The following is a 12610-nucleotide window of genomic DNA, read 5'->3' on the forward strand; positions in this document are numbered from 1 at the left end:
GTCCCGCAGCTCCCCAGGGAGGAACAAGGGCACAGGACACTTGCAGCCCACCTTCCCTCCCGAGGCTGGGGTGGGGGCCATCCTCCCCCACCTTCCTCTGTTTATGGGAAGGCATGATACATGTCCTATCATTTGGAACTGGATATGGTCCGTGTACCCAGCATTTTGCAATATTTTTAGGAATGACTCAAAAGAGAACACAGCTGGAGCACCGACTCAATGTCCTGTGTCCACTGAAGGCCTGTCATTGTCCTGCTCGGAGGCTCAGTTTCCCTTCCTCTGTTCCCAGAAAGACACAGACCACAGGGCATGGAGACCTTTCGATCGTTAGCAGAGCCGGCCCGACAGGCTGGTGACAATGACGTGAAAAACACTTGGTGGGGGTGGCTTTGTCCCTCCTGGCACAGTAGGTGCCTGTGGAGGCCTCCTCTCTGTGGGACGCCTCCGGAGAAACCCATCTGGGTACAAGGCCCGTGCACCCACGGGCGAGGAACTGGGCAATTCCTATCAGCTGGGCGTCCTCAAAAAACCTGCCACCCCCAGCCGGCCACACCGCTGGCTCAGCCCCACAAGTGGGATGCAAAAGCATGTGTGGAGAGCCAGAGGGCCAAACGCTAACAGCAGGGCAGCTGTCCCTTTGATCACGCGGGTCATCCGAAGCCCCGGAGGCCAGCGACTAGATGGGTGGGAGTGGGGGAGGGGCGCGCGGCTAGCACGTCCCCAGGGCCCGGGGCTGGCGGGGAGATGGTGGAGCCTCCATTCTGCCCCCTCCCCTTCTCCGCGGCTCGGCGGTGGGGCTCACTCAAGCACGGCCATTAGGTGTGGGGGAACCCCAAGGTCCCACTTCCACCACCCAGGGCTGGCAATGCACAGCCGCAGGGGGCCTGGCACCCCGCCTCGGGGAGGGGCGCACGGTGGAGAGTCCCGCGGCCCGAACTTTCCCCGGGTTCCCCCTTCAGCCTCCCCCACCGGTCGGGCGAGAGGCAGCTAAGGGGAGCGGGTGAGTCCGCGAAGCCGGAGGCGCGGGCGCTGGGCGCGTCCCCGGCTCACTCCCCAGGGAGGCGGCGGGCGGCCCCGCTCCGCCCCAGCGCCGGGCCGGTGCGATCCGGCGCCCGCGGGCGGGGCGGGGCTGCAGTCGGCACCGCCCCCGGGGTCCGGGGAGCGGACGGGGGAGGCGTGCGCTCGGCGGCGGCGGCAGCGGGTGCCGGGAGCGCCGGCCGGGGCGGAGGGGGGCCCAGCGCACTGCCCGGCTCGGGCCATGACCCCCGCTGCTCTCTCTTGTAGACTTGTCGCCGCGGCCCCTCGAGCCCGGCCGTCGCCGCTACGGGCGCCCGGGCGGGCCCCACAGTGAGCCCATCAGGAAGTGGTAAGTGCCCCGCGCCGCGCGCCCCGGTGTGCCCGGCGCTGCCCACCCCACTCCACCCCTCCCTTCCCTTCTGGAAGACACAGCTCTTTCCCGAAGCCGCAGCCCCGCCGAGCAGCGTCCACGCCCCGCCAGCTCCCGCCGCGGGAGGGCCGTCCCTGAGGAGGACGGGCCCCCACCCCGGGGTGGGGTGCGGTAGGGGACCTTCGCGGGCTCGGGCGTCCCCCCGCTAGTTCTTGCAGACTTTTCTGCGGAGACGCAGGTTTGGGGAAAGTTGGGCCCCCTCTGGCCATGTTGCAACTTACAGCGGGCGCGTGGGGAGGTGTGTCTCCGCCCGTGGAAGCCGCCGGCCGCCCAGTCTCCACCTGCCACCCCACGCGGTCACGAGTTCCTGGGGAATGGGCCAGACCGCCATTCCTGAAAGCTGGAGAGGAGCCCGGCCGGGGGGTGGGGGCAGGAGGCCTGGAGAGGAACCATTTCCCCTCTATCGAGTATTTCAGAATGTATTATTTATGAACCGCCTCACTTAGGGGCCCCCTTCGCTCCCAGGGCATCAAAGCAGGTTTGCAAACGCAAAGGGCGACCACTGTGAACGCGCTCGCCCCTTGCCTGGCCCGCTGAGCTCAGCGGAACTGGGGGGAGGCACTCCTTACTCAAGTGGACCCACAGCCTGACTCGGCGCCCCCCCTTTGTGGGCGGGGTCAAGGCAGAGGGGACCTCTCTCAGACCTCCCCGGGCTGTTAGGCCGCGGTGGAATCCGAAAAGTCTGTGCTGGCTGAGCCTCTTTAGCCTCGCTGAGAATGAGGAGGAAGAGGCAGGGAAGGCAGCCTGGTGAGGGCCCTCCTGTAATTGGTGCAGCTTTTGTGGAACAAACACCCCATCTTACAGATGAGGAAACTGAGGATCTCAGAGGCGCATCTGGATTGGCAGGCTGGGGGCGGGGGGCTTCCTGCAGAGCCCCCAGGGGTGCTGGGGGGCAGCCCCTGTCCCAGGCTGGATCAACTCCAGAAAGCAGCCCCTTACCTGTGCAGGCCACACCCACCATGGGTTCCCTGTCCCCACCCTGGATAGGAGGGAGTCGGTGTATTTATGGAAAGACTTAATCCCTCTGCAGGCCCCAAGGAGGTGGAAAGCTCCAGCCTAATCTCTCCCTGGAAGTCTTTCCCTTGGCAGGTGGGTTGCCCTGGGTGGGCCCTGAGCCCCGAGTTGAGATTACCTCTGGAACTTCCCCTCAATGGCCCCAGAAGGAGAGCAGCGCCGCTTCATGTTGACTGAGCCCTGCATGCTGGTACCCATCACCTGCATTTTCCGTTTTCCTTCTCTCACCTAATACTGTTGTCATCCCCGTTTTACAGATGAGGGCACAGAGGCTCACAAAGATCAAGTGACTGATCCAAGGTCACTCAGGGGCGGGCGGGTAAGTGGCGAGGCCTAGCCTTGAACCCTAGCCCTCACAGTGTAGAATCAAACAGTGTAGGCAGACCTTCCCCGGTGAAAATAATGTGTTATATATTTACAGTCATGTGTGTACCCAGGAGCCCGCTCATAGCCGACGCAGCCATAGCCTCCCCTCCGAGCCTATAGGGGATTGTGTGTGTCCCACAGACAGTGCCACACTGTGGTTACTTTTTATTTGGGTGCAGAGAAAGCAGTTTAGTTTTCTGTTTGCACTGCAAACCTGAAGGGGATGAGCTGGCCAGCAGGAAAGCTAAGGGCTAATAGTTTGCGACTCCTAACTTCAAGGCTGCTGTAAAAAGGATGACTTGTTTTCTAATTAGCCCCATGATTAGTTAACTGTTAGCCTAACTTCTATAGAATACCCCTTATTTTTAAACATTTTTATTGATGTGTAACATATGGAAAGTTGCACAAATTGTACGTGTTGAGTTTGATCTCAGGCTCAGAGGGCCAAGTATTGTGCTCACATTCACATGGCCAGTCAGTGGAAGACCACAGCTTGACCCTGGGAAGCCCAAGACCGTGCCCGTGACAGCAAGGCGGGTGCAGGCTTTAGTGGGCACCTTGTTTCCCCCCCCAAGCCCATCGTCTTTCGCCTCCTGTGGGCAAGCAGCTGTGGGCCAGGCAAGTGCCCCCTGCGGGTCTGTGGCCTAAAGCCCAGGAGAGGCTCATGTTTGTATTCTGTGTACCAGAAAGGGAGGCATGTTAACGCTTGTAGCATCTGTTCCCAGTGCAGTCCCTTTGGCTGCTATTGTAGGAATTCTAATCCTGTTGCGAAAGGAAAGTACCATTTTTTTTTTTAAAAAAAGAAGGAAACCAAGATGTGTCTTAGGCCTGCTGGGAGCCCCCTTGGCCAGTCTGTCAGCAGGCCTTCCCTGTGTTTGCAGTCAGGGGACCGGCCCGAGAGCTGGTCCCAGGCTCCCCCAGCTGGGAGGGGAACCTGATTCCACTGGTCTGGTGGGTCCACCCACCTAGGCAAACTGTCACATTCTTCAGTGATGAGTCTCCACCCGTGCCCTCTCCTCCGTCTTCCAGCGAGGTCTTGGTTAAGGGAGTGAGGCTCTCTGTCCCTGTCAAGTCACGAGCTCCACGGGGCTCTTCCAATTCCATCTGGGAGGTGACTCCAGAGACCGTGATCAGGCGTTAGCCTGACTCTGCCTTTCACTGACTCCCTCTCTAGGCCTCCATGGGCCATGGGCCTCATCTGGGAAGCCCAGGTGGTCACCTCCATGTAGGGTTGCTAGGTTTAGCAAATAAAAATAAAGGCTGCCCCATTCCATGTGAACTGCAGAAAAATGATGGAGAATGTTCAGCAGGAGTCTGTCCCATACAGGAGTTGGGCATCCTGTATTTTATTTGGCAGTTTATTTCTCTGACCGCTCCCAGTTCCAGAGATCAGATTCATCCCTGGAGAGGTTTACTTCATCCCCTACAGCCCAACCTCCGTGATCCTCAAAAGCAGAAACCGAAGGGAAGCTAATAGCAGATTCCTTGTGCCCTGAGTGGTTCTGATGTGTTCCATGGGCAGTGCTACGTCTTTATTACTTTACACTTTGTGCAGAGAACACATTAGTTTACTGTTCTCTTTGCATCAGGAACTGCAGGGAGTGGGCTGGCGAGCACTTCCCTACTGCGGGCTGATAGTTTGGGGCTCTTATCTGCAAGGCAGCTATAAAGATAGTAACAGACATCTTGGCCAAGGGTGTCCTCTGCCCTGGAGCTGCCCAGGCTTCAGAGGGGCCATGAGAGGCCATTTAGTGTGCAGAGTGGCCGACATCCATCTCTCTGGCCACTGCTCAGGGGAGAGGCAGACCCCTGCAGGAGGAAGTAAGTTTTTATCTCTCACTGCCCATCCGTGTCACCAGAGAGGGTTCTGTCACGGCCGTTTGGCGGTAGGAAGATTCTTATGCCCGAGTGCAAGAAAGGACCTGTTTTAACTCAAGCTGTTGTGCAAATAATTAACAGCCTGATATTTTGAAGGGAACATAAACAGAACCTGATTCGATATGAAAGGGTGGTTTTTCACACTCCTGCGAATGTGTGACAAAGAGTACATTTATACCTAAACGTGCGGTTCTCTTGGGCCTGACGGCTTGCCTACCTTCTTGCCAAGCTAGGGGTCCCCCTCCCATGGAATCTTTTCTTCCCACCCGTTAAACCTTTATTTTCTAATTGCACAAATGTGTGTCTTCCGGGAATAGACCTCAGCGTGTAGAATGATAGACACAGAAGCCATGGGGTGCAACTGACCCGGCTTTGAGCTCTGGCCTCCCAGAGCTGCTGCCGGACCGCCCAGAGCTCCACTCCTTCATCTGTAAGTCACAGATGCAATGATGTTATCTCGCTGGGTGTTGTCAGGTTTAGGAATTTTTGTAATGAACTCAGCCTCTTGAAAGCATTAGCTTGACATCTGTGTCAGTGGTGAGGATGAAGTTTAGGGGGACGTAGCCCGCTCCCCACAGTCAGGCGTCTGTATGGCTTCCATTTGGACAGATGAACATCCCGTCTACCAGGACTGTCTCCCGCAAAGGCACCTGCCATCTCTGCTGGGGGCAGCGCCAATCACAGAGGGAGTGGAGTGGACGGGGCGCTGTCCACAGTCCTACATAAACCACCCTGGGGAGCGCCTCCTCCTTCCGCTATAACTGGCTACACCTCGGACTCGGGGACCGCATGGCAGGCTCCCACACAGCGTCCCCACAGGCTGCTGAAGGGTGACACCGTGACGTTGACAGATGATGACGATGGTGATGACGGCTCCAGGCCCTGTCCTGGAGGCTGGGTCAGGATGCCTATACTATAACTGAGGACTTGGAGCCAGAGGGCCGGGGGTGGGGGAGGAGGGCAGTAAAGCATCAGCGTCTCAGGCTCAGAGAGGAAAAGGACTTGGCCGCAGGTCACACAGCCCGCACAGACTCCTGGTTCCTCTCAGCCCCTCCCAAGGCCACTTCATTCCTCCTGCCCTTGTGGGGCGTTACAGCAACGTGCATGGGAATGAGAAAGGTCGGTTGGTGAAAACTGCGTTTGGAAGTTTTAGAAACCAGAAATAGAATCATTCCACCTAGCCCTGACCTCACCACGTGACGTTTGCTTGACCCTCGCACAGCTCCCCATCCCCTGGTGTCCACTAGATCCAGGCTGCCAACTCCTCCTCCTTCCTTTTTTCCCTGAATGTTTGGAGATAGGTATTTCTCAAGTCACAGGACAGCTTTAGTGACAAAACCTATCCATTCAGGACAGTTTTCTGGGAGGAGCAGGGAACCAGAGCGCCTTCCCCCAGCCAGAGCCGCAGCCCCTGGCCAGCCCTCCAGCCACACCAGAGACGGGGTAGGGGAGTTGGATGTGATGTTCCCACTGCATTCTGACTGCTACCCGGGCAGGGGGTGGGGGTTGTTCCGTGGAGTCTGTGTAGATAACTGCTCTCTGCTTTCCCTTGCTGAATGCTTCCCTTGAATAGTTTCAAGTTTCCGAAAAGTTACTAGAACAGTAGGAGCTAATGTATATCCTTCACCGGAAGTGAGCGTGTAGCCACAGTTGCTTCATTGGCGTGGATTTCTGGCCAGACTCTGAGAGTGAAGCTGCAGAAATGATGGCCCGGGACCCTAAGCACCCCAGTGTGTGGGTTCTCAGAGCCGGGACCACTTCTTACAAAATGCAGCCCAGCGATCAGAATCACAAAACTCTACCACAGCCCCATGCTGTCACCTCCTGGACCGGTGTCTTTCTTTTGACCGTTTTACTACTTTTCAAACTAGAGACAGAAGCATGTCGTGAACGCCCGTGTCCCAGCGTCAGCAGCAGACAAGGCAGCACCCCGCACCCCCCACGCCCCTGCTGCTGTTTCTCTGTTGGACTTTGCAGCAGCGTCCTGCCGTCGCTTCGTCAGTGTGGACTTCAGTGTGAATCACTGTTGTGTAGCCCTAGGGTGGGATGTGTCGCGTAAGCTGTTGGGTTGGGCGGTGGCCAGCGCGTACCCCAGACAGAACAGAAGAGCGTGGACTGTGAGATCAGAGTTCACTGCATGGCTGTGTTGTGCTGTGGCCAGCGGGGGCCCTGGGAGGTTGTTGTGGTCCTGACCTCAGGGCCGGAGACCCTGGGGCAAGAGGCCCATGAGAGAGACGGGAGGGGAGCTCTGGGGTTGAAAGTGTAGGCTTGGAATCCCTGCCCCACCACCTGCTCCCCATACAACCCTTCTGCAGGTTAACTAACTTCCTGGTGCCTCAGTTTCCCCATTAGCAAAGTGGGGATCGGAACGGCCCCAGTGTCGCCAGGCTGTCGTGAGGCTTAAACAGCAGTGAATGGAGGTGCTCCGGAGGGCACTGGGCACAGAGTGCGTGCTCGAGAGAGGCGCCCATCCCTACCCCACAGGCCTTCTCTGGGGCTCTCCCTTCCTCCAGCGCCACACACCCCCACCCAAGGAAGGGTACACACTCCTGGCAGCTCATCCCACCCATTAGAATCGCCCTGCCCCTGCCTCCAGAGCTTTGGATAAGCCCAGTCCAGACTGCAGCCCAGGCCAATGGGGAGCCTTTGGGGGAGGGACCTCCTGCCAGGCTCTGATTCCCAGCTCCGGGTCTGTTCCAAGTAGGAAGCGTCCTTTACACGCAGCTGTCCTGACTCTGTACCTATCCGTGTCTGACTGTCCTCTCGCCCTCTTCCTCCCCAGTCAATCCCCTACCCGCCCACAAGTCCATCCTGGCTAAAATTGAAGCCTTTGCCCTGGCCACTCCTCCAGACTGACCCCTCCTGGGGTCCTACCATCTCATCAGCCTGTACATCACCCCAGCTTCCAGCAGCTTCTCCCCTGCACCCTGGCTGCCCCGCCTTCTCCAGTGCTCAGACTCCACGGTTTCTGGCCCGGAGCTGAGCATCTGAGTCCCATGGGGCCTTGTTACGACATCGATTCTGGCTCAGTGCACCCAGGTGGGGCTGAGAGGATGCACTGTTAATGAGCTCCTGGGGGTGCCGAGGCTGCTATCAGCAAGGCCTGGAGCGGGGCTGGCCTGCACAGCCTGCTAGAATGCAGAAGCTACTACATGTGCTCAGGATAACCCCTCCACTATGTAACCAGCCTCCAGAGACCCCACAGTGCGGTTCAGCCTGGGCCCTTCTGTGGCCTGTTCCTCCAGTCCCCACATGTCCTCTGGGCCTTTGCACATTCTGTTCCTTCAGTCCTGGGGGTTTCCCACTTGGCTGGCTCCTGTCTTTGGGGACATGGTCCCCGGGCCTCCCAGGCTGGGACCGGAAACTTCCTCTGGCCTCTTGGCCTCAGACGGCACCATTGCACCCTTACTCAGGTGCAGGGTCCCGTTCGGCCTGGTATCCACCTGTGTCTAGTCTCCCAAGACCAGATGCCAGGATGGGAAATGTGTAAGAAGTATATTGAGGAAAGTAGGGAAGGGGGCTGGGAGGCCCAGACCCAAGGAATGAGGGAGGAGGAGACAGGAGGATGGGTGGGGGACAGCCATGGACAGTTGGCCAAGCCAGAGTCAGCTGTCAGGGTGCCTATCTCAGATCCCAGCCTCCCATCCAGGCTTGCACCGCAGGGGTGGTGGAGACCTGTAGGGCGCTGCTGACGTCACCCCCCGACCCCTGGTGTCTCCCTGCGAGTGCAGGAGTCCCCATCCTCAGCCTCTCAGAGCCCCGAGCACCCCCACCTGCAGAGCTTCACAGACCCCTGTGGGGGGGCCCTCATGGGGGTCAGGGCAATCCTGGGTTGGAACCCCAACTCTACTCCTAGTAAGCTGTGTAGCCTCAGGGAGCCACCACCACTTCTCTGAGCCTTGATTTTCTCATCCATAAAGTGGGGACAGTGATAGCACCTCCTAGGGTTGTAACAGAGTCAAATGTCAGGAGACTGTGAGCCGCTGCCCGTTTCTCCAGCAGCTCCTCAGAACACCCGCCTTGCTGGGAGATGGTGGGAGATTTTAACCACGGACTGGGGACTGGGCTCCTTTCAGCCGTTAGGACGCAAAAGAATTTGCATTTTAGGAGAGGAGGCCTCGTTTGATCAGAAGGCACACCACACCCATCACGGGGCTCAGGGCCACCCTGCAGCCCCACCTGGGGCCCTCTCATCCCCGAAACAGCCACATGGTGGCCCCTCAAAGGCAGGGCAGGTGCTGCGGGTTCCGCCCCATCACCCGGGCCAGACCTCTCCTGCACTCCTCGGCCGCCGCACTGGGCCTCCCTCCAGCGTGTTCAGCTTTGAGATGCCTGAAAGTTTTTTCCACCAGCACACAGCAAATTCAGCCCAGATGTAGCCAGCAGGCGCCGTGACCTCGGCCGTGGTTTCTCTCCGCCGCTGCTTCCTGTTGTGCACCCATCAGGCCGGGTGGGGGCCTGGCCACGCGTGGCCGATACAAACAAGCCTCTCCTCTCTCCCCAGGCTGCAGAGGCGCCGACATGGGGCTGAAGCTGACCTGCCTGAAAGGTAAGCGGGTGGCTCTCTCCCTCCAGCTCTTAAGAGGGGCGCCCAGGGGGAGGTGGAGTGAGGCCCAAGACAGGGCAGAGCCTGAGACCCCGGCGGTGCTGCCCTGGACTGGGAGGGGGGCACTCCACTAAAGGCAGCACCAGTACACAGCAGGCGCCGTGTAAGTGTGTGCTCTGACTCTGAGTGCTCCTCCAGGCCTTTCTTTCCCTGGAGCTGAGTGATGGGGGGACGTTGTAGTGCCTCCCCCCAATGCCTCGGTTGCCCCCCTCAGAGGGATGCACTCCAGGCTGTGCAGGGTCAGGGGTAAGGGGCCCTGCAGGACGGTGCCAGGCATGCACGGGGCGGGGTCGGGGGGTTTGCTCTCCACCCTGAGGGCCTGTTACCACAACACAGGTGGTGAGCTAGGTAGTCCCACCTGCTAGGGGCTGGGCAAGGAGGGCTAGGAGAGGGGCAGGGCCAGCAGGGGGAAAGTTCCAGGATGCAGAATCATTGAGGGGCGTTGTAGGTGTTGGTCGAGGCAGCCCAGACCTCTTCTGCTCTGGACCTTTCCATTCACCGTCTGGACATCCCAGGGGCCCCTCAGACCAACGGGGCCCACAGGAAGCTCGTTATTGGGGGACAAATGCTCCCCACCATCTCCCCAGCCTAACATCTGGGAGTCACCCTGACGGCTTCTTGCCCATGTACAACATGCCCGCCAGCCCTGATTCCCCTCCTGCAGGCTCCCGCTCCATCCTCCTGTGACAGGGAGTCCTTGGGAGGTACTGGAGGGTCCCCGCAGGGGTGAGGGACCAGACTTCAGGTCCTGGGCTGGGATGTGGCCCTCAGTGGGGGCAGGGTACATCCATCTTGATGAACAGCTCTTCCAAGACCATGGGCCAGTGGGGCGCAGTGGTCCCCATTGGAGGAATCAGGGGAGGTGCTTGCTGAGCAGGTGTCCAGGAGAGTAGGGTCCTGTGGTTGGGTCCAGAGACCGAAGCCTTAGGGCTCAAGAACGCTCTTCCCTTAGACCGTGCTGGGCACAGAACAGGCGTTCAGGACAAGCTTTCTGTTCTGGTTGTTAGTTGTGGTAAAATAGACATAACAGAAAGTTCCCCCTGTTAACCATCTCTCAGCGTACAGCCCAGGGGCATTAAGCGCATTCACGTTGCTGTACAAGCGTCATCGCCGTCACCACCAGGGTTCCTCCATCTTTTCCAGCTGAAACTCTGTCCGCGTTAAACACGAACCCTCCCTTCCTCTCTCCAGAGCCCTGACCCCCACCACCTACTTTCTGTCTCTCTGAAAGTGCCCCAGTGCGCCTCCTGGGAGCGGAATTGTATGACCTCTGCCCTTTTGTATCTGGCTTCTTTCAAACTCAGCATGATGGTGAAGCTTCATCTGTGTTGCAGCAGGTGTGTCGGGACCGCCTTCCTTTTCGAGGCTGAATACTATTCCGTGGTGTGTGGGCCACGTTTGGTTTGTTCACCCCTCGGTGGACGCTGGGCTGCCTGCAGGTTTGGCTGTTGCGCTGTCTTTGACAAACCAAGATGCTGGAGGGGCCTCTGGGAACCAGCTGCCTCCCTGCCTGAGGCTGGGGGTCGGCCAGGGGAGGAAGTCCAGCAGCCTCAGGTGCTGAGAAGCCCTGGGAGGCGGCCTCCATCCCACCCCCACCAGCAGGACTGAAGCCTGGGCGGCAGCCTGAGTGCTCCTGGGCTGGGAGCTTTTAGAAGGGCCCCAGAGGAGCTAAGTGCTGGGAGGAGTGTGGGAGCGGGGGGTGCTCATGCATTTTTCATTGCTGGCTCTCCGGGCCCACCCATCACCCTCTCCCACCCCCAGCCGCATCTAGCCTTGGCCTCTGGAGATGACGAGGCCCACACAGGCTTGGGTGTGACGCAGGACATGGGATGGGGGTGGGGCAGGGCATAGGAAGCCCTCTCCCTGGGCTTGACGAAGACTACCCAGGTCCCCCACCAGCCCAGGGGCCTGGACCCTCCCCCTGTCCGAGCCTCATTCTTACAGCAGACTGCTGAGGGCTGGGTCCTGCACCCCTGACATATGTGGTCGTCCACGTGTTGCTGCCCACAGGGGCGGGTCCACCTGGTTGTTGGTACTAGGGTATGTAATCTGGACACCGTCTGTGTTTCAGTTCAGTCCAGTCCAGTCGCTCAGTCATGTCTGACTGTTTGGGACCCCAGGGACTGCAGCATGCCAAGCCTCCCTGTCCATTACCAACTCCCAGAGCTTACTCAAACTCATGTCCATTGAGTCGGTAATGCCATCCAACCATCTCATCCTCTTTCATCCCCCTCTCCTCCCGCTTCAATTCTTCCCAGCATCTCGTGTTTATTTTTTATTTCACATCGAGTGCGAGGGCTGTGTTTCTCCAGGCTGTGTCACTTATACGGTGCTTGAATGCCTCTGTTCTGCCAAGAATAGGTCTTTGGGTCATTTCCGGCATGCTGCTTTTGTGGATAATGTAATTTTGAATATCTCTGCCCTAAGTACTGGTATATTTTGCTGCCCCGGTTCTTCGGTGTGGCACATGTGATCTTTCAGCTGCAGTTTGCGTGATGTAGTTCCCTGACCAGGATGTGAACTCAGGCCCCCTGCATTGGGAGTGCAGACCACCAGGGAAGTTCCCTCTTTGTGAATTTTTTTAAAAAATTATAATTTATTTGGGATAAATTCCAGAAATCAAGATGATCTGGTCAAATAATAAGGGTAAATGGTGGCATCTTCCTGGGGGCTTGGCCCTGGACAAGGCCCTGGTCTGTGCATTCTGAGTGGAACTGTGGCTCATCCATCCCTCCTCCCACTGTGAAGTGGGCACTTCTGGGATCCCCAGTTTCCAGATGAGAAAGCTGAGAAACAGGGAAGTCACATACTTGCTTGGGGCCACATAGCACGGACCCAGGTGGGATTTGAAGCCAGGCAGGCTGTCTCAGAGGCCTAGCTTTAGCCACCACTGGCATGGCCTCTTCAGAGGAAAGCCTTTTAATTCAACGCTTGAAGTGGCCACACTCACCCAAACCTTTATTCACATGGTCTCTTACATCTTCACATGAGTCCTAAACTTAGTTCATCTTAACATTAGCTCAGGTGGTAGCTTAAGTTAACTCAAACTGTGTCTTAAGTTTCCACTGTAACAAATCATCACAGACGGGGGCGGGGGTGGGGGTGGGGGTGGGGCGGGGGGGCGGTGGTTCAAACCACAGAAGTCTCTTCATGTTCTCTCCCAGTTCTGGAGGCCTGAAGTCTGAAACCAGAGTGGGCCATGTTCCCTCTGGGGGCTCCAGAGGTAGGGTCTTTCCTGCGTCTGCAGCTCCTCGGGGCTCCAGGCGTCCTTGGCTTGTGGCCACTTCCCTCCAGCCTCC

The 12610-nt window shown here is 58.3% G+C and overlaps 1 protein-coding gene across 2 annotated transcripts in view; it reads left to right on the forward strand.

The window, feature by feature from the left end:
* Positions 1 to 1175: 1175 nt before the first annotated feature.
* Positions 1176 to 12610, forward strand: part of CUNH16orf74 (chromosome unknown C16orf74 homolog) — a 29854-nt gene continuing 18419 nt past the window's right edge. The window contains exons 1-2 of one of the 2 annotated variants that reach the window (XM_040253982.1): positions 1176 to 1366; positions 9210 to 9254. In XM_040253982.1, coding sequence (XP_040109916.1) covers positions 9227 to 9254 — 28 coding nt within the window. In that variant the 5' untranslated portion in view covers positions 1176 to 1366; positions 9210 to 9226. Of the gene's footprint in view, positions 1367 to 2680; positions 2781 to 9209; positions 9255 to 12610 lie in introns of those variants that run through there. The other variant, XM_040253983.1, reaches the window with a different exon arrangement.

The sequence above is a fragment of the Oryx dammah genome, unplaced genomic scaffold (genome assembly GCF_014754425.2).
Source record: "Oryx dammah isolate SB20612 unplaced genomic scaffold, SCBI_Odam_1.1 HiC_scaffold_13, whole genome shotgun sequence".
Lineage (NCBI taxonomy): Eukaryota > Metazoa > Chordata > Mammalia > Artiodactyla > Bovidae > Oryx > Oryx dammah.